This window comes from Thermobia domestica, chromosome 5 (assembly GCF_964235325.1).
Source record: "Thermobia domestica chromosome 5, izTheDome1.hap1.1, whole genome shotgun sequence".
NCBI lineage: Eukaryota > Metazoa > Arthropoda > Insecta > Zygentoma > Lepismatidae > Thermobia > Thermobia domestica.
The window spans coordinates 161,941,276-161,967,734 of NC_137458.1; the positions used below are offsets into that span (position 1 = coordinate 161,941,276).

The 26,459-nt window shown below is 35.0% G+C and overlaps 1 protein-coding gene across 10 annotated transcripts in view; it reads right to left on the reverse strand.

Annotated features, from left to right (window-relative positions):
* Srrm1 (Serine-arginine repetitive matrix 1) overlaps positions 1-26,459 on the reverse strand; it is a 211,433-nt gene that overhangs the window by 167,272 nt on the left and 17,702 nt on the right. For all 10 annotated transcript variants that reach the window (XM_081759292.1, XM_081759288.1, XM_081759287.1 and 7 more), the window contains one exon: positions 2,250-2,375. In XM_081759292.1, coding sequence (XP_081615418.1) covers positions 2,250-2,375 — 126 coding nt within the window. Of the gene's footprint in view, positions 1-2,249; positions 2,376-26,459 lie in introns of those variants that run through there.

The following is a 26,459-nucleotide window of genomic DNA, read 5'->3' on the forward strand; positions in this document are numbered from 1 at the left end:
GATGGTTCAAAGCTTAATCCTTTGGAGTACCAAACCAGTGTGGTGCAATGGGAGTAGTTCCCTAATTGATAGGCTGTAGAAGCCCATACATGTACCAACGGCTGTATTTTTTGGTTCCACCTATTCTTGGAAGGGCCACTGAATATAATGAAATCGAATTCTCCGTGGTACATGCACTAGTAGGGCGATGACGTCGTAAGGGAGGGAAGAATTTCTGTTCCATCACTATTTTTATTTCATTGTGATTTTGTGATGTCATAACCCCTACAGTGAAACGTAGGTATGTTTCTACGTGTTTGTAAAGGTTGCATCATGGGTTGTTCGCTACGGAAATAAATACATGGCCTCCCCTTCTTACCCTTTCATTTGTCTTATATTGATTAATAGAAGCTATTTCATTTCCGGATTTTTTTTTTTTTTTTTTTTTTTTTTTTTAACTTCCTCTTTTCGGAAGATGTACTGAAATATATCTCAAGTCTTTATATACCCTGGGTCGAAGATTGAGGGCTATGACGTCACAAGTAAATAGCGAACAAGCATGTTGCTTTCACGTGATTTTCACGTGACTCAAGTGATTGTTTTGTGACGCTATTACCCCGAGAGTAATGTTTATAAGTAGGATATGTGTTTGTGAGGGTTTATGATGCATTGCAAAACATACATAAATTTATTTGGCTTCCCTTCTTCCCTTTCTTTCCTCTCCCTCTCTTCCCTCATTTGTGTTTTATTGATCACTATTGTATTTTATTGATATAAGCTATTTGATTTACTAAAAGTTTTTTTTTTTTTAAGCTATTTTTTTGAAAGGTTACAACGTATAAAGTGACTGTTTTGAAGCACGTGTCAAAAAGCTACGAGGTGTAATGTCAAAAGTAAAATTTGTATTTTGCATCATATTTTTTCCAATTTGTATACAATATTTTGTATATTCGAACAGGATTGGGAAATATTTTTTTCCACGTCACTATTCGGAATATGAGCATGGTAAGTCGGGTATCAGAACATATTTTTAGTGTAAATTAGCGTTGTGTGCTCACACCCGAGGCAGTGTAGGGGTGCTAAACTTGCAAAGAGGGATTTTTCAGAGAAATTTCCCGAATTTCGCTAAATTTCCTTTCTTCGTACGTCATATAAATATGAATTATATTGCATTTGAAACCCTGCTTTATTCAGAAGAGAATGACATACTAAATCATGAAATTTGGATTAATACTATTAAGGCATTGGCTATTTAAATAAAGGTATAAAGAATTGCTTGAAAACCCTGGTACTCAAAAGGGTTAAATCATGTTAAACTGAAAGTAACTCACATTTTCTGATGTGTCACTTCAGTTCATAACTTGTGTTTACCATCAGTGTAACATGATTTAAGCTCTGAGACATCCCGAGGATGGGAACTCGAGGTATGTGCTTGAAATATAGATGATAATTGAAAATAATTTTTGACCTATAGAAATAGTTCTAGGCTAACACTGTGATTTATGTGTGTTCCTTACATTCAATTAGCAATTATTTGTGTAAGTTTTGCCAAGACCACTTAGTACTGAATTCATACTGCCACAATAGATAAAAACGTTGCATTTTAAAGAAGAAGCAAAAACAAATAGAGCGTAATGTAATGAATGTGACAACAATAAAATATATCAGTTCAATTTTAAGCGTCTATGTAAAGAAAACACCTATTTAATCAGATTAATTCGAATCTTGTACATAACACAAAAGTCTCTCGGACGACTATTGGCAATTTTCTTACCGGTCCAAAACTACGGTATAAACGTATTTTCATAAAAATCAACCAATGTTTCAGATGGTTAAAGTAAAAACCATAGGTTGATTTGCAAGTAGACAATACAAAACGAGCTACTGAGTAATAACTAAGCATTTTAAATTCAGTAACTTCAAAATGCACTAAAGTTATTATTAATAATGTGTTGGATTACCTATCTAAAAATAGTCCTCAACTTCTGAGCTAAGGCTAATTTTACTTCTTTTATATTTCATTTTTTTAAATATACTTTTTTATATTTTTACATACAGAAAATAAATTAATTAGAAAAAGAAAATATTAGGTAAATTTAAAAAAAACTATCCCACCCATATAAAAAGTATCAGCTTGAAACACGAATGTCTATTCTTGTTCACATTACAAATGTTGAAATCCAATCCAACCATTAGCAAAAAACTATGAACTTAAAACTCTACATGTCTATAAGCTAATCTAACATTTCTAACTATTAGTAGCACAGTACCTTCTCAGCTTCCAATTGGTTAAAAACAAAATCAACCACAACATCGTCTTCCATGCCTAGTATTTCTTGAATTTTTTGAGCTATCCAAGGCTTTATAACATCTAATTTCACCTTGGACATGTCTACCTAAAATACAAAGAAAAGAGAATTAGTATTATACATAATACAGGACATTGCAGCCCTGTAGTCATTGAAAAATAAGTAAATAAATAAATTTATGCCCCCAACACAAAGCTGACATATTTATATATCACACTTATAATATGTTCATCCGGGAAATAAAAGGAGAGACGTAAGTATTCTCCGTAATGTATCTGTAACAGCAAACTCTCATTGGAAACAGATTTTAAAAAGAAATATACAGTAATTCAGCCAAAACCTACGTAAGAAGTATAGATAGTTGGCAAAATAATGGAAACTTCTGAAGTTTGCAATTCCTAAGATGTGTGAGGTAGTGAACTGAGGATGTGTATGCACCGCCTGGCTCTTAGTAGTGTGTTAGGTGATCGTCTGTGGTTTAACTTTCAGAAGCGGGAATAAGAGCCACGAGAGCCCAATGGTGCGTGAGAAGGAGTCTAGGTACAGTACAAATGAAGCCTCGAAAGAATGATCTATGTTCAGACAAGTGACATTTAATGATGATAGGAATATTTTGTCAAAAAGTAGGAGTAAGAGGATCATTAGTGTACATCCTGCTTACATAGCTGAACTTTTTAATAAATCTGAAGCGATTCAGAAAATTTACATGATGTTTATTAACTGTTACGTTTGCCCGAGGTTAATAATTACGGACACTTTTCTTTCTGGAGGCACATCAGGATTCTGTGTTATTCTTTAAACATTTTGGAGGGAAAAAAAATAAGTTTGTTCACTTTGTAGTATCTTCCTCCAGAGTGGATTGATTTAAATCACTTGATTTTTTAAAAATCATTGATTTAAATCAAATTCCGAAATAAAATAATTTAAAGTGAAAATAAGTAAAATCCCGTTTCTATTCTGTTATTTCGGTTATGGGAGACTCAAATGTACAGTATGTACAGCATAGTATGAAAACAAGTGTCATGCACTGGATGATTAGAGAAAATCCCGTTTTGAACGGGTAACAGAGCAATCCTGCTTTCTTTTCTTCGTAACAATGGGTTTGGGTTTTTAAATCGTTAACTATTCCAACGGAGAAATCACCATCGACATTTAAGACGAAAATTTTTTGTGTGCGCGTCAGCTTGTTTGTTCCCAGATAACAGGGCGTATTTAGAGGGGTCCTATTTCCTCTCCGATTTTTTAAGATTTATAACTTTAGGCGAAATTTATGTATTTCGTGTCTCAAGCTAGTTCCAATTTTTTAAAAATATGCCCCTGGCAAATATCAGTAAATTTTGTAAAAAAAAAAAAGTGTCATTTTGATAAACGTTGCTATACTTTTTCCTTAACACTTAACCCTTTAAATTATATTACTTATTTTTATTCTATTAAAAATCGAATCTTCATTATTCGATAAAAAAGTACCAATAAACCTTTTTACTTTTTTTTTTCCAAGACTGGAGGCATTATAGAACATGTTACATATGCTTTCACGCCTTTCTGCATCGAGACATACTGTATGATGACATCATAAATTTAAAAAAGATATTTTTTTGTTATGCCTATTATTCTTTTTTTTTTTTTTTTTTTTTTGGCGGGCTTACATTTTGCACTCAAAAGACTGAAATTTTGCACACTCGTTCAGTGCACCTCTTAGCATTTTCCAGATGTTTTCACATCTCTGCGTGGAAACAGGGGGGTCCAGAGGGTAAATGTAAAAAAAAATATATATATATATATATTTTAACAAGATAGCTTTTTTCGCGATTCAGATGGAGACATATGAATGGTACTATTTGAAAGGCTGTTCTATTCTGAAGAGAATGATGTACGAACCATGATCCCAGGATAAATAGGGATGTTTCAGGAAACTGTTACCTGAGATCCTGTTCTATGCGGGAATCTGAGGTATTTGGGGAATATTATTTTTCGCGGGCTTACTTTTGCACCTAGAAGATTAAAATTTTGCACATTTGTTCAATGCACTCCTTAGCATTTTTCAGTGTTTCAGATCTTTACCTTAAAACAGGGGGTTGGTCCAGAGGGGTAAAAAGTAAAAACGGATATTTTTAACAGAAAATCTCTTTTTTCGTGATTTTTCCGCCCCATATACACGATGGAAACATCTGAATGGTACGACTGAAAATCTCTTTTTATTCTGAAGAGAATAATGTACAAATCTCGACCCTAGGATAAATAGGAATGTCTGAGGAAATTTTTATATTACATGTGGGTAATCTGAGACATTGTGGGGATGTCCTTAGCTCATTGTTAAATATTTTCCCCGCCCTTACTATTCAAGATAGCTTGAAATTTTATATACACATTTAGTACACCCCTTAGTATTTCCCAGTTGATATTGAGATATGTGCATTAACACAAGGGAATCCAGAGGAGTTCAAAATTTTTTAAAAAATCAGAAAAATCCCATTTTCTCTCAAAATTTCCCGCTTCAAGGACACGATAGGGAAATGTGAATGTTACCGTTTCAAAGGCTGTTGTATTCTGAAGAGAATGAGGTATGATCCTAAGATAAATAGGGATGATGTAGCTGCTTGATTGAAAGTCTGTAATTTACCTTTAAAAAAGGCCGTAATTTAAAAGGGTTAAAAGAAACATTGTCTGGGATTGATATAAGTTAACAATTGGGAATTAATTCAAAATTCAACCCTAATACTTTCATTTAAATGGCATAATTAGAATTTAATACTAATCCCTAATGCTTTTTCTTCAGTTCGCAACTTGTAATTTATGAGGAGAAAGATTTGATTTAAATCAAAAAAATCGATTTAAATCAAAAAATCAACAAAAATTATTATTTTTTTTTTAAATCATGATTTTTTTCCACCCTGTTTTCCTCTCATCTCAGTGAAGTAATAGCCGTAGAAGACACTGTTTTACTAAGTTATAATCCTTAAACTGGCCTCATTCCCATTCTATCCAAGAAAACAGATTATGATTCAAGTTTCATTTTTCTAGAACTTCCCTTATTTTTAATGCTACTTCCAGTTCAGTTCAGTGTCATTTAATTCTTGATATGTAAAGAAGCTATTCAATTTACTAACATTTACGAAGCGATCAAACAAGCCCTTGACAAAAATACAAGTTCTTCATGAAGTATAATGATTCCTCTTTATGATGACCATTGAATTGACTTTTACGGAACTTTTTCATACGAAAAAAAAAAGGAAAAGAAAATATAGCGAAAAATAGGGCACGATTTCCTTCAAATGTACCTAGAAACAACTTAATATAAACTATGTACCCTGTCTCTTTCATTACACAGTATGTAAGGATGTAAATATACCAGTAAGAAATTTGAATAACTCGAGAACCAAGTGATTGAATCGTCCTGTTTTGTTTTTCGGAAAGGAGAAAGAATAGAATTTTATGTCCAGCAGATAACTGGACTGGAACCTAACAGGACTGTATGCATGCGCATTATTCGTGAGCAAAACTGCCTTTACTGTTCATCAGAAAGTGAAGTGCTGTTTTTGATCCGCATAATTCAAGTTCCTTGTAACCGTACGAAGAAGATTTAGACAACAATATGGACAGGAACCACCTGACCGTCACTGCATTTTAGATGGCACAAACAATTGTTGGAAAAGGCTCTGTGTTGAGAAAGAAAGGCAGTGAGAAAAAATTCGTGAATGAAGAAGTTGAGATGGTTCAGGAAGCCTTTTAGTGAAGATCATGCAAATTGATAAGGTGTGTAAGTATACAACTGCAAATTCCGTGTTCGACTGTGCATGATATCGTGCAATAAACGTTACGTCTCAGAGTTTATAAGCTACATTTTATTCAAAAACTTCAGTTTAATGACAAGCCTTACAGATTTGAATTCGCTGTTGAAATGGTATCGCATATAGATTAGGACAATGGTTTCCCTAAAGAGTAGGTTTTTTCTGTCGAAACAACCTTCCATACGTCAGGTAAGGTTCATCAGCATAACTGCAGGATATGGAATGAGGAACAGCCACATCAGTTTGTGGAAAATGAACGCAACAGCACAAAATTAAACGTGTGAAGTGTGTTGACCGAAAATTTTGTCATATGCCTAGTGTTCTTTCAAGACGCTACAATTACAGAAGCAACATACCAGGCAATGTTGGAAAATATATGTTGTACCTCGCATATCACATGGATACATGTTCCAACAAGACAGAGCTCCTCCCCATTATGCCCGATACGTGAAAGAATTTCTGGATAAACATTTCCAGAACAAGTAGATTAAAAGGAGAGGTTCTATTGAATGGCCACCGAGATCGCTCGACTTGATCCCTGGGTTTTTTTCTTGCGGATACGTGAAGACTTTTGTGTACCAGACCCATTCAAGATTTGGACGACCTATGACCCAAAAAAAAAAATCGATGCTTGTGGATACGTGACATCTCAACTGTTACACAACACCTGGAGGGAAGTTCAGAACCTGCTTGATATTTACCAAGCAACAAAAGGGGTACAAGTGTAGGTGTATTCAGGTGAGTTGAGTGATTTTTTTGTGCTCGATATAAAAATTTTATTCTTTCCGAAAAAAAAAAAAAAAAAAAAAGGACGATTCTATCACTATTGGTTCTCGAGTTATTCAAACTTCTTATTGGTATATTTTTATCCGGACAAATTGTGTATATATATAACACATAATGTGCGAAACACAGACGCTAAAGACCATAGAAAACAGTGGAACAAGATTCGTATTCAACCGAATGGCAACGCTATGAATGTTAGAAATTCCACATTCGGATTTTCTGAAAACTACCAAGCTTACCTTTCGCAAAACCATTTAACTCTTGGTTCAGGATAAACAGCCCGCCATTTTTTTCTAACAAGGAGAAAGCAGACTTTGGTAAATGAACTTCGGGGCCATCTTTTGCAAGGTGATAATGCACATTTAAAGTGTTCATATTACAAACTGGGAGAGCGCAATGGCGTAATATAGCAGAGAAAAGGCGTCTTAACGTTTTCGACTCGACGCATATGTTGTACGTTGCACGAATTTATGAAATGACGGCGTGGTAGAATCAGTAACATATGTGACTGACTTGCAAAGGGTTCCGGGTTCGATTCCAACTGGAGTCAACATTTTTTTGTTTGTTTGTTTGTATTTTACTTCAACCAATGAAGTAGCTACTTGTAGCTACAAGTAAAATGTTAATTCACCATATGTGTATAATGAATTAAAACAACAGAAATATTCAAATCAGTTGTAAAATCTTTCAATGTTCCATGTTAACTACCAACAAAATGTAATCTATATTAATATCACGATTAATATTCACTAAAACCACAAGAATATGAGCTTATGCAATGATGACAGACAGAGATAAAAAGCAAGATAAGGATTCGATAATTTAAATACCTAAAAATTTTTAAAATTTTACATCTATCTACTCTCAAACTTAAAAAGGATGTCTTTTCTTCGCAGTTTTACATGCATCAATACAATGTTCGTAGCTTATATAAAGTCTCACTAGCCGTAATTCAGATGCTACGTCAATTTTTCAGTAAACTACGTGGTTAAAATTGTATGGGCCTACTTTTATTAGAAATGCTCTTTGCATTTCTTGTAGTACTCTAGAAGTGTTCTTTGTATTTTATGCAGCTAAAGCTATAACAATTTAATTACTTAAAAATCCTTCTTCTGTCGTTACACAATCTATGGTCGCACTTCTAACATAGTAGCAGTCAGTTTGCGTAATGCTCTCAGGAATAAAATATATTTTTAAACATACTAAAAATTGAATGTCCAACTGTAAGTTACTATTTATTGGTTTAATTATGAATCTACTTTATTCACTGTTTATTAAGTTTGCTGATCTATTTTGTTTACTTCGCTTGCACAAAGTCTGTGTGTTATGTGTGCTCACGCCTTCAAGCAATCCCTATCTCTTGTTTTCTGTTTATCTGAATCTGAATTAGTCCGTTGGCAGAAAAGGAGAGAGGAATCCAAGTACGAACAGACAACTGAGAGAAAAAGCTGCTACCAACAGCAGATTTACTGCTTCTGAATAGGTATGTTTAAAACATTTGGAGGATTATACGTAACTTCCGTTCCTGTACATACTGAAAAAGAAAATATCCAATGTAACGTTAGTATCGAAATGTTACACTATTTTCTGTTACCTTTACAGTATGTACTTTGTAAGTGTATGTTTGCATTATTTGAAAAAAAAAAAAAAAAAAAACGCGTCATTGGAATTCGTTCATTTTACAGCAAGGAAGTCATTAAACGCTTTCCCCTCTTTTTTTTTTTTTTTTTTTTTTTTTTTTTTTTTATGGAACGATCAAAGAAAATTTTTTTAAAGGAACCATTGTGTTATCCTAAGTTCCTTTTCAATTATTTACTGTGTGAATATAATCGCATTTAAAATTTTGTTGAGTTGAAAATTCTGCAACACAAATTCTAAAATTTTGCTACAAAATGTATGTATTTCTTGAAGGATGAAGCAGTAAAATTGAATATAAATATAAAATATTCTTATACGTGTACCTTGCAAATACTGTACCGTTTGATATTACAAAGTTATCATGCGAACAACGAAGCACGTATGAACTTCCGAAAGTCTCAGTTCGCAGGTGCCGGAGTATCGTATTGATGCTCGTGAAATGCTGCCGAAAGTGAATGTTATTAAGATGTGTACATCACGGTTTTTCCTACATTTTTCATACAACCGAATAGTGAAACATTGTCGGGAAAATGTTGATCCATCGGACTGATCACAACTAAAAACAATGTGGTCAGGCAAACACAAATGGGACCCATGAAGAAATATTCGCCAACGATAGCTACATTAAAGGTTATAGCGTAAATAGATATCTTAAAAGTAAGTGATCACAGTAAGAACCCAAGCCTTGAGGTATTAGTGAACAGTATTTTACAGTGTAGGTATAGTATTTTAAATTCATAAGAATTACATCAAAATACATTTAAATTATTTAAATATACTCTCTCTAACCCACCACAAAAGTATAACCATTATTTTATATCCACAAAGTTCACTCAGTTCACCATTAACACTTATTCACAAGATAACTGACGATCACTAGTTAGGCTGGTCTACCTATAATATTGTATGTGAACGATTTCCATAGCACCTCCTGTCAAACCTCCAAAATCCACATCCTCTTACCATAACGAGACATAGATAATCTACCTCTTCTTCTTCTTGAACCACTGATTTAATTCGCCAAGCCTTTAGCTTGTCCACGCTCTTTTGGCTTTTTGAACCACCATTAGTGTTTGGTTTCTACTCGTTAACTTCTTGCCTGCCTTTTGAAACTCAAAATTTCCGTTTTTCTGATTTCGTTCCACTTGATTTGCGTTAACCAAAGTGTCCTTATAGCTGACGTCCTCTGACGAAATAATTTGTTTTCCTTGAGCTAGTATTTCATTGTTTATCCTATCGTTTCTTGGGGTAAAATTATTGGAGAAATGACCGATCTCGTTTTCCATTTAGTGCAGCCTAAGGCAAAATGATTGTAACAATTACATGAAAAACATAATTTGCTGTAGGCAGGACATTGTCTGACGTAGTTGTAACGAATACATTTACCACAATGAATATACTGCGAAAAGACTTTGTTGAACTGATGTGTTCGTTCGCCTCCTTTATCCAGATCATCTTGCAAAACATTGGTGTGGACAGTACGTAGTCCAGCAATACAAAAAGAGGCATAATGACTGTATTGGGAACACAAGTACCGCTTCCAGCGTTTCGCTGAACAGAAATTAATTTATAGTTCATTTTACAGCGGACACACGTACAGGGCAGCGGCAAAACTTACAAGGAAGAATTCCTTGACTTTTCCTGGTTTTCTAGAACATGCTTTTGAAATTTTCCCTGATATGCAATTAGCCCTACAGGCTTTTCCATGTTGGAAGGGAAAAAAAGATCAAGGAAACCCGGTAACCACAATGTAAGTAATATATTTTTTACTAATCAAGTAGAAAAATGAACAACACAAATACAAGTATTTTATTATGAAGTTAAAATTTCTGCACAAAGCAAGAAATTAAACGTCTTCAATGAAACTTGAATTTGTAACTTGAGTCACATGATGAAAGCTTCGTCACATATGAAAGGAAAAACTAACAGTGAGTCACTCACCGAAAAAGGATGGATATATGTGCAGTCATGTCCAAAATGATTGTCGCATATCTATAACTGTCTTGCTGTGGGAATATAATTTGATCATGATCTTGCAGGGTACTTTTAATACTGTCACTATGTGTATAATCACGAAATGTATATTTGTAGTAAATTTCATAGGAAAAGAATTATAAATACAAAAATTGGAACGAGTAACACAAAATATTGCTAAATGAACAAGAAGAAAGTTTTTTCGTTATATTATTCTTATTTACTGATCTTTTGACATGAAATTTGCCACATACATGTCTCTGACGATTAAACACGTACTAACATTATAAGAAATACCAGGCGAAATCGTTATCAAATATATTCCTACAACAACTTATCTATAGACATGCGACAATCATTTTGGACATGAGTGTACATAAAACTGGCTACAGCGTATTAACAACTTATGTTTAGAAAAATCAATAGTTTTATGTAATTCATTTCACCTCCCCAAACGCTTTATTTACTCATCAATACTGCGCATATCTTTCATTATTTTAGTTTTCTTAGTTTCAAGCTTGTTCAGAATGGTCTTTATTATCCTATCTTCAGATTTGTTTTTTACCATTACTATCATTATTTCTCCTCTCTCTCGTCGTTTATTTGTTGTTTCAGCAAACGAGTACGAGCGTTTCGTGCACAATGAATCCTGCATAGTTTTTCGAGGACGCTACTGAATCGTGCTACAAATGTCAGCAGACACTTTCTGCAATTTCAGCGAAAAACCAAAATGTTCAAATTCGTTGTTGGTTAATATTTCTTAAACCAAGGTCAACCTTTTCACAAGATGATGATTTTCTTCTCATTTTCAAAATCAATTCGTATACATGAACTCGAACAAACTAAAAACTTTTGGTTTTACAAATTTATTTTGCATTACTATTTTATCGCGTCCAATGAAGTGTTGTCAATGGACTGAGGGGAGAGTTAGTCTGAAATTCTGTAAGGAAAGGTTCTACTTATGAAGTAAGTGCTTTAATAATGTAAGTTCAAGAAGAAGCATTTTATCACCTTCCAACATACTCAACACGATCTTAATCCTTCCTAACACCTACACCTTGAATATACAAAAGAAGACCAGAAGACAGGGATAAATATCAATGGCTTGCTAAGCAATACTACTATTTCCAAGTCAACACGGAACAAAACTTCACTGGATACGAGTGCATTCGGTATTGTGTACTAAAACATTCGTAAGGAAGTTATGCAAAGCTCTTAGAAATTCAACAATCCTCCAGTTCGTTCTTCAATTGCAACGTTAAATGCTCCACTCGAATAAAAAAACATGCTATTTCCTATCAAGTATTACAGAATCATCTGGCGACGTCTTGATACCTGACTTGAAGGTATGCAAAAATGTAAAGTTTCCATTGGGGCTATCACTGAAATTTGAATTATATTATTCCAGTTCAAGGATGAAACAAGTTTCTTTGAAAGCGTTTAAAAGGCCAGAAGCTGTAGATTTCCCTAAAACGCCCATGTTATCCTTTTACGATGCTCCAGAATCATACATTTATGTCTTCTTCAACAAGTATGGTGATAACAAATGAACTTAAGTATATGCTATTTTGTTACGTTGAAGCTGTATTTTCCAGGCGATCTCACTGTCTGGGAGCGTATGTGGGTGGTACGAAAAGTTATTGTCCTCAACCATCGATGACAGCACTAGACAAGTGATTTTCTCTCTCTCTCTCTCTCTCTCTCTCTCTCTCTCATGTTTGTGAACTCTCAGTAGACACCATCTGAAATTGCAAGTCATTCTAGCCAGTAGTTGCCTGTGAGCAGCCACTTGACACTATAGCTGTGAGTGTATCTTTCGAAATGAAAAAACTGAGATAGTACAGTAGTGATTAAATTTTTCATAAAAGAAGGTTTAACGCCAAGCGAAACTCATCTAAGGATAGTAGACGCTTCTGGCGATTTAATTTTCTACTGTAAAGAAATGGGGAGCCGAGTTTAAACGTGGCCGTGAAAGTGTCCAAGATGATCCACGTGAATGACATCCGAAAAGCCTAAGACTTAGAAATCATCCAAAAAGTGCATATATAATTCTGGAAGATCGGCGTACAAAAGTACATGAAACTGTTGATGCTACAGAGATATCAAAAGAACGCACTGGTTACATATTGCACGAGGAATTCCACATGAAAAAGCATTGTGTAAGACGAGTGCTCACTGTGCATAAAAACGCATTCGCATGATACTTTCCGGAAGAACAAGAGTGATTTTCTGGGTTGATATGTGCCAATGGATGAAACATAAATTCACCATTACACACTAGAATCGTAGACAATCCACACAGTGGGCAGAACCTGTTTTTTTAGTTCGAAGAAGGTGAAGATAATGCTATCAGCAGGAAAGGTCGTGGCTTCGGCGTTTTGGGATATGAAAGAGATTTTGTCGATCAATTTAATCAATCTAAAAAAAAAGGATAAAACAATAACCGGAGAATATACTATTCTAACCTCCTAACGAAAACATAAAAAATCATGAAAACAGATCTGGTTTGCAGATTTAAAAAATCTTTGATCAGGACAATGTACCTGTCTACAAAAGTGTCTTGACGATGGAGAAATTAAGGAGTTTTCACTATTAATTGCCGATATATCCACCATATTCTCGAGATTTGACTCTCTCAGATATTCATCTCTTCTCAATACTTAAAATATACCTCTCTGGTCGTTTTTCATCCAATCAAGAAGTGATTGCAGCTGTAAATGAATACCTTGCAGCATTCCCGTGGAACATTACAGAAACGGAATAATGGCCTTGAAAAGCCACTAGAAAAAATGTACTGACATTGAGATTATATAGAAAAATAAAATGTTTCTGAAAACAATTATCATTTTCAGCATCAAGCCGAGAACTTTTCAGATCACTTACTAAGATGCTTTCACATCTTGACCAGCAGCACATATTTATGTACGTAATTTCACTTTAAACACATCATAATAATTCTACTTTCATAATGCTGTCTTTTGCTAAGAATTCCTATAAACTACTTTGTTTTGTCCCAGAACTCATACCCACTTGAATCGTAGAATGCACATTTAACACGCAACATTACCTTTAATTCTGTACAGATGAGGTACAAATAGAATGACATTCCCACTCAGAAGGTGTTGACTTGTTTTCTTGACTCACTGTTCTTAATATTAAAACGGATGTGATCATCTGCATATCGTTTTAACTTTTCCTGTGACTTGTTACCGTTGCCGTTCTACGTTCCTCAGTGAAAAGACGCTAGGCAAATATTGCAGCGAGCAAAAGATATGTCACCTGATACCAAGGTTTGAAAAAACCCGGGTATTTTTGAAAAAGCCCAACCCACCTGGGCCCATGTGGGTTTTTTCGGGTATTTTCGGGTTTAATTGGGTTTTTTCGGGTTTAATTGGGTTTTTTCGAAATATTTCAATCTCTTTGGGGTAAAAATGTTAAAATATGATTTACATTTCATGAGTGTCATTGTCACAACTTGCAACAACTTTCTATTCACTGCTGTTTTGAAAAAAATTGCCGGCATTTTAAAATTTTATATTGGATCGCCGTAAAAATCTTTACAGCAAATTTAGAATGTCTTGTGCTTCTACCCTCAGAATATCAACTTATAAAGTCCGAAAATTGCACCTTGTAGCATGGATACCCGCTATTTTGAAAAATGGCCGCCATTTTGAAATTTTATGCTGCCAAAATATATAGCTACAGCTAATTTAGTCTCTCGTGCTTCTAGTTAAATTTCAACTTGAAAGACCTAAAATTGCGCTTTGTAGCGTGGATATCAGCAGCGGCGCAAATTTGTTTTCAACATTGCGGGGATGGGTAAAACCGTTCCCACAATATATATATATATGCGATGTACAAAATATTTATAAAGGCGAAAAACAATCCTGAGGAGGATTACCCATGTCGGTTCCGGCGTCTTCCACAGGAGACATAAAATATGACGACATTATTATTGCTTTACAACTTTAAAATCCGACTGGAAACAGTGAAAACAGTTTACAAGGGATGATCCAAATATATGATCATTCCCTGCAAACAGTTTTCAATGTTGCCAGTCTGATTTTAAAGTTGTAAAGCAATAATAATATCGTGATATTTTATGTTCCCTGTGTGGGACTCCGGGACAATGGGTAGGGGGGCAGAGTTGTCTTCAACATTAGGAGGCGGTCAGATTTGAGGCTTATTCTGGGATGTATCAATTTCATCTCACTTTCCTTTGTGGCAGTTGGACACAAATCATCCCATTCCTAAAAGACACATTTCCAATCGGATTATTGAGGGGGACAGTTCCAAGATTGAAGGGGATATGACCCATCATCCCCCCGGGATTTTCGCCAGTGGATATCAGATATTTTGAAAAAAAATAAGAGCGTCATTTTGTAATTTTACGTTGGTATGCTGCCAAAATCTAAACAGAAAATTTAGAGTGTCTCTGGTTTGTATTCTGAAAATTTAAAAGACCGAAAGTTGAACACTGTGTGGAAAAGGCAGACAAACGAACAAATGTAGCTCGAGTCATCCCAGGAGCCTCAGAGACGTTCACCAAATATGAATACCAAATAGCTATATTAATTTAAAACAAAGACATAATTCATCAAAATGTCTTAAATATTTTTCAACGTAAAATAAATGGTCTTATTGTTGAAGTTCACTTTCGATGCTTTGTGCATTCAATTACGGGAATTACCCGAGCACTTGTTGCAAGACCGTTCTTTTCCGAAAATTAATTTAAAACAATTAACAAAGATAGGCTTATAATTCATATTTTATAAAGTAAATGTTTCAAAATGTCTAAAATGAAATGAAATATCCTCCAGTGTAAAATAAATAGTTTTATTGTTGAAGTTTTCACTTTCGATGCTTTGTGGGTTCAATTGCGTGAATTTCCCGAACACTTCTTCACGACGGGTTTTTCCTGAAAATGCAGCTTGCTTTACTGTACATCGAAACTTCCATTAATACTGAAGTTTGAATGCAGTACTTGAAATAGTAAGCGTTACGTAGTCTTCGGAGCTCCAAGCATTAAGCTTCTTAATTCTGACAAGAATTTTTACGTTATTGCTGGTGTTTATTCTACAGAATGCTTATCTGAAGGGTAGCAACAAATGACTGAACTTAACTGTTGTTGGAAAACCAAATTTTACTGAATACTTTTGTTACCATCAAAGGTAAGAAATAATACTGATAGTTTTAGTAATGTATTTATATATTTACTGTTAGTACCGGCATCTATGACCTTAAACCCGTCAACGTATGAGGGATAACGTCCCACGGCGGCGCCGAGTCAGGAAACACACTATTCGCGGAAAGTATTTTCTAAAATATACAATCGCTTACTTTACTTCAAATAGGCTATAAGCATAATCCACACATTAATGGTCTACAATTATCTCAAGCTAAGGTGAGGTTTTATTTGTTTATTTATTTATTTATTTATTTATTCAGTGCATTTAGAGCTTTATAAAGGTCTTATGGTGAATATTGTTATTTATCTTAACATGAAAGCATATAATTCACCCAAAGAAAGTTTAAAATCTAATAAAAATAACTTTCGATGTGATTACCTTAGTTGTACCAATAATACACAAACAAAAAAGTCAAAAACCCAGGTGGGTTTTAAGATGGTTTTTTTCAGGTGGGTCCAACCCGAAAAAACCCGGTGGGTTTTTTCGGGCTGGGCCCACTTGGGCAAACCCTGCCTGATACTTCCCGAATTCATGATAAAGAATTACCTGACAACTAGGAAGGATTGAATTTGATCTTGCAATACTTGGAAACTAACAAGCTTGTTACCTGAACGGGAACACTAGATACAACGAACATCGAACACTCCTCTTCACTTTCGATCCTGTCTTTGCAACTTGGACAATCCCGCTAAACCAGCAAAAAGCTATTACTATGCACTCCGCTTCTCGACCGCCTTTCTATACAACAACAAAGCCAGCTGCTGACGACTGCATTAAATATTTCCTTCTGCCATGTAACCCGCCTCGATCCACTACATATATCAACTTGCATCTGTTTTTCGTTTTAGGACACAACTAGTTTTTGTGTTTAGTCTAGGCGTTTAAGTACTGTTAAGTTTCTAAAATAGGAAATGAAAATACTGAACTAAAACATCTAAATATTAAATACGATCGTGCACTTAATACATGATAATAATGCGTATATACTCATTCTCACGTTGCTATTTTTCATTCGGAATTTCTCGTAATAATGTTTCTATTACTTTGTCTTGACTATTAGGTTCCCACATTTGGGCATTTACAAAGTTCTGTCTCCAGTAACGAATACTATCACCAAAGTAAACCAAATTCCTACGCCAGAGAGCAAGTACAGAAGAGTTTATTCTTGAGAAAAATAAAATAGTATCTCGGAACATTGTTTACATGGCTGAATCAATCACTGCGAATACGTAGTTTCACAATTCTAGACGGTCCTCCAGCTATTGACAGATGAAAACTAATTGCTTAACATTTGTACTTCACACTAAAGCATTAGTTTAACGTCTTACAAATGAGATGGTAATTGCTGAGTTAATGAAGAACGAAGAGAATGTGAAGAGGGGGGAAAATCAGGAGAAACCCTGAGAAAACTCCCCCACTAGGTTTTTATTCATTGGAGACTCATATCTTACGCTCATGGATTGTACACAACTTTGGCTTCAAAATCGCTCTACCGACTGCGTTACCGAATTAGTGTTCTAAGTTAGAATCTACATGCAAAATATTTCAAACCCACACTCTGAAATATGATAGATCGCTGGATCAGTTTCCTTCACTCACTGTACCACGTGATAATGAACCATCAGTAAAAAAGGAACCTGTTTACTTCCCAAGTTTCAAAACCTTAGGGGAAAAAAAAGGAATACGATGGAGATCCCATTTACGATTTTTTTCTACAGTATTTTGACCATCCCTTTCTCTTGTCTTTCATTTCACTGCGAATTGCTAAATAAAGAAATCCAGTCTTGCTACGCGTTTTTCTTGAAATTGTTACGTGGTTTTGAAAAGGGGTGTCCCCATGGAGGCACACCCTTCAATTTCTAGAAGAGTTTTTGTGCCCTCTCTCAAAAGCTTGATTTAAGTTACAAAATATTTTTTACACAAGTACTGCCCTTGAAAAGGCATACAAAAATTTGGTTCAAAGAATGACTAAAGAGATACAGATTGAAACTTAATTTGTACTCAAGTACCGTGAAAATTGTTCGCTAATCCCTGTGCCGTTTTTAATGTCAGAATAATTTTAAAATAACAATAAAAAATTTATATGTTTTTTTAATTTATGAGACAAATCATTATAAATGTATAATTATTGATCAATCTATAAATGTACCACAACAAATATTGCATTATAATTACAAAGCAGAAAGTACACTTTGATGCCCATACGCATTCCCCATATGTAAAGATCCAGAATTCGATTAAATCAGTTCTGCTATACACTAAGTATTGATCCAATGGACACACTGACGTGCAACTGTATCAGTTATATTCGTAAGCTCACAAGCACTTTTAAAATAAACTTCCTTGACAATTAAAATACATTACAATGAAATACAGAAGCTCAAATACGAGTATGTATCTATAAATGTATTCCAAAATCCTCTCATTTCTGTGATAAGCTACTTCACTTAATGCACTAATCAAACTTCTATAAAATCGAAACTAATGGGGAAGAAAAAAGTCTCGAATATGTGTGCGTCGAAAATGAATTTCCCATTGGATCGTTAACCCTACTGCATTTTGTAGACGATTCACCGATATGATATTACAGTGCAAAGCGAAAGCAAAAGCTAATGCGCACAACTGCAGAACATACATTAGTTATACATCGTTAGTGGAAAAGAGTAGTTTAGGTATTTGAAGTTGCCAATAACAATAATAATAAAAATAAAAATAATAATAATAATAATAATAATAATAATAATAATAATAATAATAATAATAATAATAATAATAATAATAATAATAATAATAAATTCAACCATCTGAAATCGTCTTAAAATTTTCATTTCAAACGTTTATAAAATCTCATTCTTAACAAATCGAAATTTCCCGATAAGCAAATTTCGTGACTTTTTCCTGACTATTCCCGGTTTCCCAGATTTGTCGCCATCCTGCATGTAGTAAATTGTGACACCGGGTTCTTACTTTTTTTCCTGTTCAAGTTCTTCAGTCGAAATTTTGACTCCTTGTAGCTGACGAATAATGGAATTCCTTTCCTTGAGTTTCTGCAACAATTTCAAAATTTGCTTATCTCTGCAGAGCTGTTGTTTCTTTCATGTCGTTTATCTAGGCATTGTAGATACGAACTGGTAACTGTGTTCATGTAGATAGGTAATTTAAAGATGTGTAAGGTTAATAGATATCTTCGAAGTAAGTCACAACAATAAGAACCCAAGCCTTCAAGTATCAGTGAATAGAATTTTATAGCATAAGTATAATAATTTATTTGTTAACTAGGAACTACATCAAACCGTATTTATATTACTTAAGTACACTCTCTCTAACCCGCCACAAAAGAATAATCATTATTTTATTTCCACAAAGTTCACTCAGTTCACCATTAACATTCATTTACAAGTTACCAGTTAGGCTGGCCCACCTACAATACATATATGTGCACAATTTCTATAGCACCTCTTGTCCAACCTCCAACAGTTATCAGCAAAAGTATCGCCTGAGATGTGTTGCAAAATTGTTGACTGTCAGGCCGAGAAGAAACCAACCCTATGGAAATTCCCCCTAGAAAATCTATTGTCAGCCACGTTATTCATCACTCCAATTATCATTACTATTATTATTATTACTTTTTTTTAAGTTAAAAGCAACGGATGACTAATGAAAGTGAACCGACTGTGAAAGTAAATTTTTATGCTCTCTCACCGGTCACTGTGTTGAGGTGTACTTACACTGTATGAGACCTACATTTATTCATACATAATGGAAACATTCAGACAATTACATACAGTGACACTTCTGGCAAGGGCCGTACGGAGTTTTACTGCCAGCGCTGAGGAAGTTTTCGGCAGGAAATTATGACTGTCGCTGGGTACGGTTACGAGGGGAAGCTTAAAGTACTTTAAATGGACAAAAAAGTGATGGTGAATGCTGCTTACTTTCAGAAGTCTATCATGACCTTATCTATCGGAAAGACATCCCTCATTTGTACGAGAATTCACATCGTCAGGCCACACCGCCATGTTAATCACTCCGATTTTACCATGATTGAGTATGAAACAGGAATCCATTATATACTTCCTTATGACAATCCTGTACAAAGTCGTAATACCAGTCCAATGTATCTCTACGTATTTCGATTTCTAATGCGATGTTTACATCATCGTCCCTATGCCGCACTGACTTATGGAAAACTTGCAGGAAACAACAGGGATGGAATTCATAGGCTATGTTCTAATGTAGTGTGTCGCAGTGAAATAGCGATGTTGGGCAGTCTTTCATAGGATAAGCACACTGAAAATCGATTGGATATAACCCTATCAGCCCTCCATATTCGCTAATGTCACTTTATTCCGTATGCAAATTCATTCTCGCATTACCAGTAGGTTTTAATGTAAGATACTGAAATCTTAGAACAGTAGTTTTCAACCTTTTGCTACTGTGTTCGCAAATGATGGAGATATGTTAGTGACCGGCAGAACAGAAAGTCACACTCCTACTCACTCAACCAAAAATAATTTCGCGGACCGGCGGCTGAAAACCACTGTCTTAGAAAACCGCACCCCTTATTCATACTTTGGTTTAAACTGTACATACTTCCCATGCTCTCATCGCCTAAGACTTTATTCTTAGTTTCAAAGCAAAACAGGTAACATTACGGTTTAGTTATTAGACTGAAAGTAAAATTCAACAACTTTCTACAGTTATCTTTGCCTCGACAATGGCTTTTTAATACATAAGAACTAGAAACAAAATAGTTTCCTGAACTCAATGGGAAAATACATATTCTGTTCGGAAGTTAAGATCTTATAGTTTCTTGTGCAAACTTAGTTTAACGATGTTTTACAATACTGTTCATTATAGCTTTGGAAACATGTAACTTAAAAATAAAATGTATCTATATAAAACCCTAATTAATATTATGATCCAAAAACTATCAGATAATGTGTCTGATGAGGGCAATAATATCTTGCCGATACTATAACACAGATTAGTAATAATCATCGTCTGCTTTAATCATACTTTACTTTTTATTTAAAATTTGACAAACTTGAAGATATGTTTCACAATATACATACAACTTTAAACATGTATTACAGTGACCAAGAAGATAATAAAACTGTATTAAACACCAGCTTAAATTCTCTAATGTCTACAAGTATTTTCAGTATTCCGAATAACCAAGGATGGCATTTAACCCTCTTGCCAATCGCCAATATGCCTGTGACTGCTACTATCATTGAACAAACGTCGCACTCTTTCATATATAAGATAGCAACGAACAATTTTTGAGCAAAAGCAATTCAGTATTTTCGATCAGTCGTTTACTTACAAATTTCAGTCTCGTCTCGCTTCCATCCCTAAATTCGATAAAAAGACAGTACTCCGTTACTCTTATACGAAATCTGCACATCATATGTTTGATATTTATAGTTATAATTCTTTAAAATAAACTCACAAAAAATCTGAAATAATACGACTAGGAAATGTGAAAGCACAATGTTCATTGTATGACGCATACAACCTGGGGATATAGTCTCAGTGATTTTAATAAAGCACAAGTAAGGCAACAAAGCAACTGCACCGCTGTCCAGTACGAGACGACTGCGATTAGTTTTTGTAAAATAGTGCTCAAACTCTCATGTTCACAGGAGTTTAGTAATGTACAACACTTTCACTTGAATTGTGCAATACGTTGAAGTATCACTGGTATATGGTGATTGGTGGTATCCCTGAAAGAATGTCTTATCTCATCTTGGTAGAATAAATTAAGTCATGCTGTGTTGGTGGAGACCGTGGACTCCGACAGCTTTCAGCACCATCCACGTTCAAATGTAGTTGATAAATGGTGACAGAGGGCAAGTTCATGTGGCGAGTACATATTAGCCACGCGCAAGGAAGCTCACAGTTTCGGTGCTTCACGATGTTGGCGCGTTGAACAAACAGAAATCCATCACCATAGTGTTCGCGAAATGGTTGGACAAAAGACTGAAGGACATCATCCACTTACCTTGGTCAGGAAATCTCCCACGTACAGTTATAACCGACGTTCATACATTATTCCTACATAAACACTGTCGAATGTATTGACTTCTACTATATACTGGCAATTCTCATATATTGAGAGGCGATATTGTCATTCTTGAAAACCTACCTGAAATGGTCATCATCTCTTCACCAGATGGCGAGGTTATAAAGACATATATCAAATCGCCTGTCGGATCTTAGTGTCACCATGTGGAGTCGATTGCAAACTATTTAGGTCGAGACACGAACACCAGGTAGATTCGTAATTTGTGCAACGTCATCGTAGGTCACCTACATGCGGATATCAAGTCACCGTGGGGTCACCGACGTGCCATACTGGTCCAATTGTAGGTTTGCTACTCTTGGGCGAAAATTCCGTCGCTTACAAAACAACAAAACAAGAACAGTTATGTGAAGTTGGTAATAAGAGTGGACAAACAAAAATGGGTATCTTTACCACTATGCCCTTGTTGATACCCAGATTATTATAAACTGCCAAAAAAAAAAAAATAAATAAATAAATAAAATAAAATAAAATAAATAAATAAATAAATAAAAATAAAATAAAAAATCTTATTGTGGTTTATATTTTCAAAAAGCTTAGCGGCAAAAGATGAACATGTGTCTCTTGATATTGTTTGTTTCTTCGCAGAAGTTTAGAATTTCTTCTCAGCAATGAGACTATACGAGACGTGGACGTACAGTTTAAAGTTGAATCAAAACTGTTGTAATGCGTTCAATGCTCCACATCAGGAATGGAAACCGGGACGTCATGCAAACTACCACTAGACCAAAGGAAGAACTATACTGGAAAGTTTCGGTATTAACTTGTACTGTTCATCAGTCATGATAAAATGCAAATTCATTCTCGCATTACCTTACATTTTCTTCCATTACATGTTTGTCCCATTATAGTAACTAAGTTAGGTATTAGAGTTGGAAGAATCATATACATAGATGTGCTTCAACTGTGTCACCGTAACAACAAGAATTATAATGTAAGTGCAACTTGTTCAATTACACAAATTAAGAGTTGGGAACAAGTCTCATTGTGGATAGTCTGCTAGCACTGCGCACCGTGTCGGGAAGAACTTCATCCAACGCTGCCACATAAATGACTGCGGGATAGGAAAGCTCGAGCTTGCGGAATTACAGATAGAAATATCAAAGTAACAAAGATCAAATTGCTAATACTATTTACGTCCATTCCACGTCTCTACCTTGTGTTTTCTTTAAGTTGTTATTGGATACATTACAAAAGCTGCATTAGCCTATATCGTAGCTAGAAGTAATGTAATTATTGTTAGTTAGGCTTCAACTGTTCAATAAATAAAAATAAATAAATAAAAACAGCATAATAAATGACATGTTATCTATAATGAACTGTTCAAGTACATTATTGCATGTCAGCCTCTTCAGGGTATGGGGAAAAAACAAGGAATGTCCATGTATGTGCTTTTTCGGGTGTAAAAAGAGGCAATCATTTAACTAACCCTATACTTTTTACGCGGTTTTCACTATTAAAACGCCGTTTTCTCGAAAATGTAGTTTTGTGACATTCCTTCTTTTTTCCTCTTACCCTTCGTATCTATTTGCATCATAGAAATGTTGTTTACTTTGTATAAAGCAAATAATTGTTGTTTCAATATACGCATGTTTTGAAATATCTTAAGCACTGAAACATTCATGGGGGCTAAGGGGGTTCAAATACCCTAGGAAATAAAAAAAAAAAAACACATTAGATTTAATGCTACTTTTATTTTATTTTTTTTTTTTTACTCATGCCGTGAATTGTTAAAGCGAGAGATCCTCCTTTTCTTTCTCACTAATTTGAACCCCGAATTACAAAAGCAAGTATCTAACGTCAAGCAAAACACACGCTGTTTCAAAAAAATAGGAATATTGTTTCGACATTTTGACGGAACTGTTTTTTCACCAACAAATATGTGTGAAGAGAATGGGAGGAAGTGATTCACTCTCTCATTATTGATACAAAATCCTCAGAAAAAAAAATACGCAACATTCCACCAAAATCGAATGATTTTATTTAATGAAAGCTATTTTTGAACAAGAATTTAGATTTCTGGACTTTTGGCGTCTATGGCCATGTTAACCTATCATGTTTCGACAGTTGACGGCCCTCGGCGAGCAAACTGTCCAGGGAAAGGGAAGGAATAAAGGAAAAAATGAAATGAAATCTTTGAGTTTTACGTCCCATTATGCCGGTTAGGCTAAAGGAGACGGTGATGATGAGTAATGAATGAAATGGTGGAATGAAGAAAGTGGGAGGAAATGGGAGAACCCCGTGAAAACCCACGCACACGGTTTGTCCACCACAAAGTTCACTTGGCGGGGGCTGGGATCGAACCCGGGACCCCAAGCACCAGGGGTGAACGCTCTACCACTGAGCCACCGCGGCTCCCAAAGAATAAAGGATTGGGAAAGGAAGGAAGCGGCCTGGGACCTATGTTAGGTACCACCCCGGCATTTTCCTGATGTGAATGAGGAAAACCTCATTCAGGATGACTGACCTGAAAAAGCTTTCTACACTTTTTCGATCGAGTGCCCCCACCGAGAATCGAACCCGGGACCGCTCGCAACGAAGGCGAGAGCGTTAGCGACTACGCTACGTGGGGCCACTGTGTGCGTATAAGTATTGCGAGGGAACTGCTAACTCCAAGCATTGAGGATTGTATGAGATCATCAATAAACTTAAACATACATATTATACTGTGTTTAAATGGAATAACTATTACGTACATAACCGATGAACACAGTTTTCACATCGAGGGTATGTCACAGAGAAAAGTTCATTCTTTCATTTTGATCGATTTTACATTTAAATAACCCAGATGATTGTAAAGTACAACAAAATATGGCCATATTGTATCTTTATATATATATATATATATATATATATATATATATATATATATATATATATATATATATATATATATATATATATATATATATATATATATATATATATATACGATAGTTACAGTGAAATATAATTTTTAAATCAAAGAGGGAGAGCATTCGCCATCCATCAGTGGGGTAAAATCACCACTCACCCCTGACATTTTTTAATCACAACGACTAAGTACCGTGGAAAACCCTCAAAGAAAACGTTTATATATCCAAACAAAATGGAATATTTTTTTTTACGAAAGTCATCGTGGAAATTTCCCAATAAATAAGTATGTATGTGGCGGGGAGGGGTAATCCACCCTTTATTCTTTTGTAATGTTAGGTCCCACCAGAGGGGATGATTCGCAATCCTCAAAGAAAGTATTCGGTATAATCGATAAAAATCAAACACTTTTTTAAAATAAAATTTTCATGGAACATTTCATAATTGGCAGGTATTAAACCCAAGCTGTGGGGATCATCATCGGATTCCCCTTAAAAAATGTAAATACCTTTCGCCGAAACAGAATAATTTCTGCGTAGATTATCGTGCAAAATTGTCTTGTGTTCACATACTCAAATTTGCAACATGGACGTGATTTTATCCCCTTATTCTTCATGGATTGCAACTTCAAACAGGGTTATTTATGCATATTGAAGGAAGGCACACACCAAGTTCAATCAAAATCAGTTAAGTTTTACAAGAGTTATCGTGAAACAGACGGACGGACAGATGGACAGATATACAAATACCTATCGAGTCAAATGGAGAAGCTTCGATAACGCTCCCTTCAGTTACAATGATTCGGAGATGAAATAAAAATTAGATGGAATCGTTGATTGAAGTTTAGTGTACGTTTTCAGCACCAAGGCTACAAGAGAAATGAATCTACATTTTAAGATGGAACCCGAACCACCGTAATGCGTTCAAATTTTTCATGGCCCTCCAACCGGGAGTCGAATCCGGGATCTCACGCACCAAAGGCAAGCACGATAGGCCACTAGGCCAGTGAGGACTAAAAATGTATATCTTGTGTATTCGTAATTTGTCTTATTGGTACTCTATCTTAAAAGCCAGGGAGTTGACGGAGACATGCTTCCAAAATTTCCCCTCTTCACTATTATCTACATCGTTCGTAAACTTACACTACAGGTACCTACGGTTCTCTCCTGAAATGGGGCAAAGCAGAGATCTCTAATGCTGGAGATTTACAATTTTCTGCTCGGGCTCGTATTTAAAATTAATTATAATATATTCTATAGCCAATCTTTAAGATCCTGTTCGTGTACCCAACTTCATTCTTACAACTATTGCCCTTCATTATTCCACAAGAAAAGAATTCTAATATTCCACGTCTAGCTAAGAATAAATTTAAATAATAACTAGGTTTGAAGTCCACACACAATGATTACGTATTGAAAAATTACTGTGATAGATGTCAGAGAGAGAAACGACACGACGGGGCTTGCTAGTGAGCATTCAAATTCCACACGCCAAGCAAGCTGCTCCTGAGTTCAGAAATGAAACATTTAAGTGGCTTTGTCATAAAAATTTCCGAAAGTAAGCGCTGTCAAATCATATACCTACTAAATCCAGTGACAATAGCGGTCTCGGAGTTGCCTGAACAGCTGCAAGAGTCTCAACATTCAATTAAGAATGTTAACATTTTACACAAGACCTCTTCATTAGTACCAAAAAGAAAAGGTATTTGAATAGGTAGAAAAAAATCATGATTTTTTTAAAAAATTCTCTTTCATTGATTTTTTTATTTAAATCAAATCTTTCTCCTCGTATAATACAAGTCGCGAACTGAAGAAAAATAACATTAGGAGTTATTATTAAATGTTGTCATTTAAGT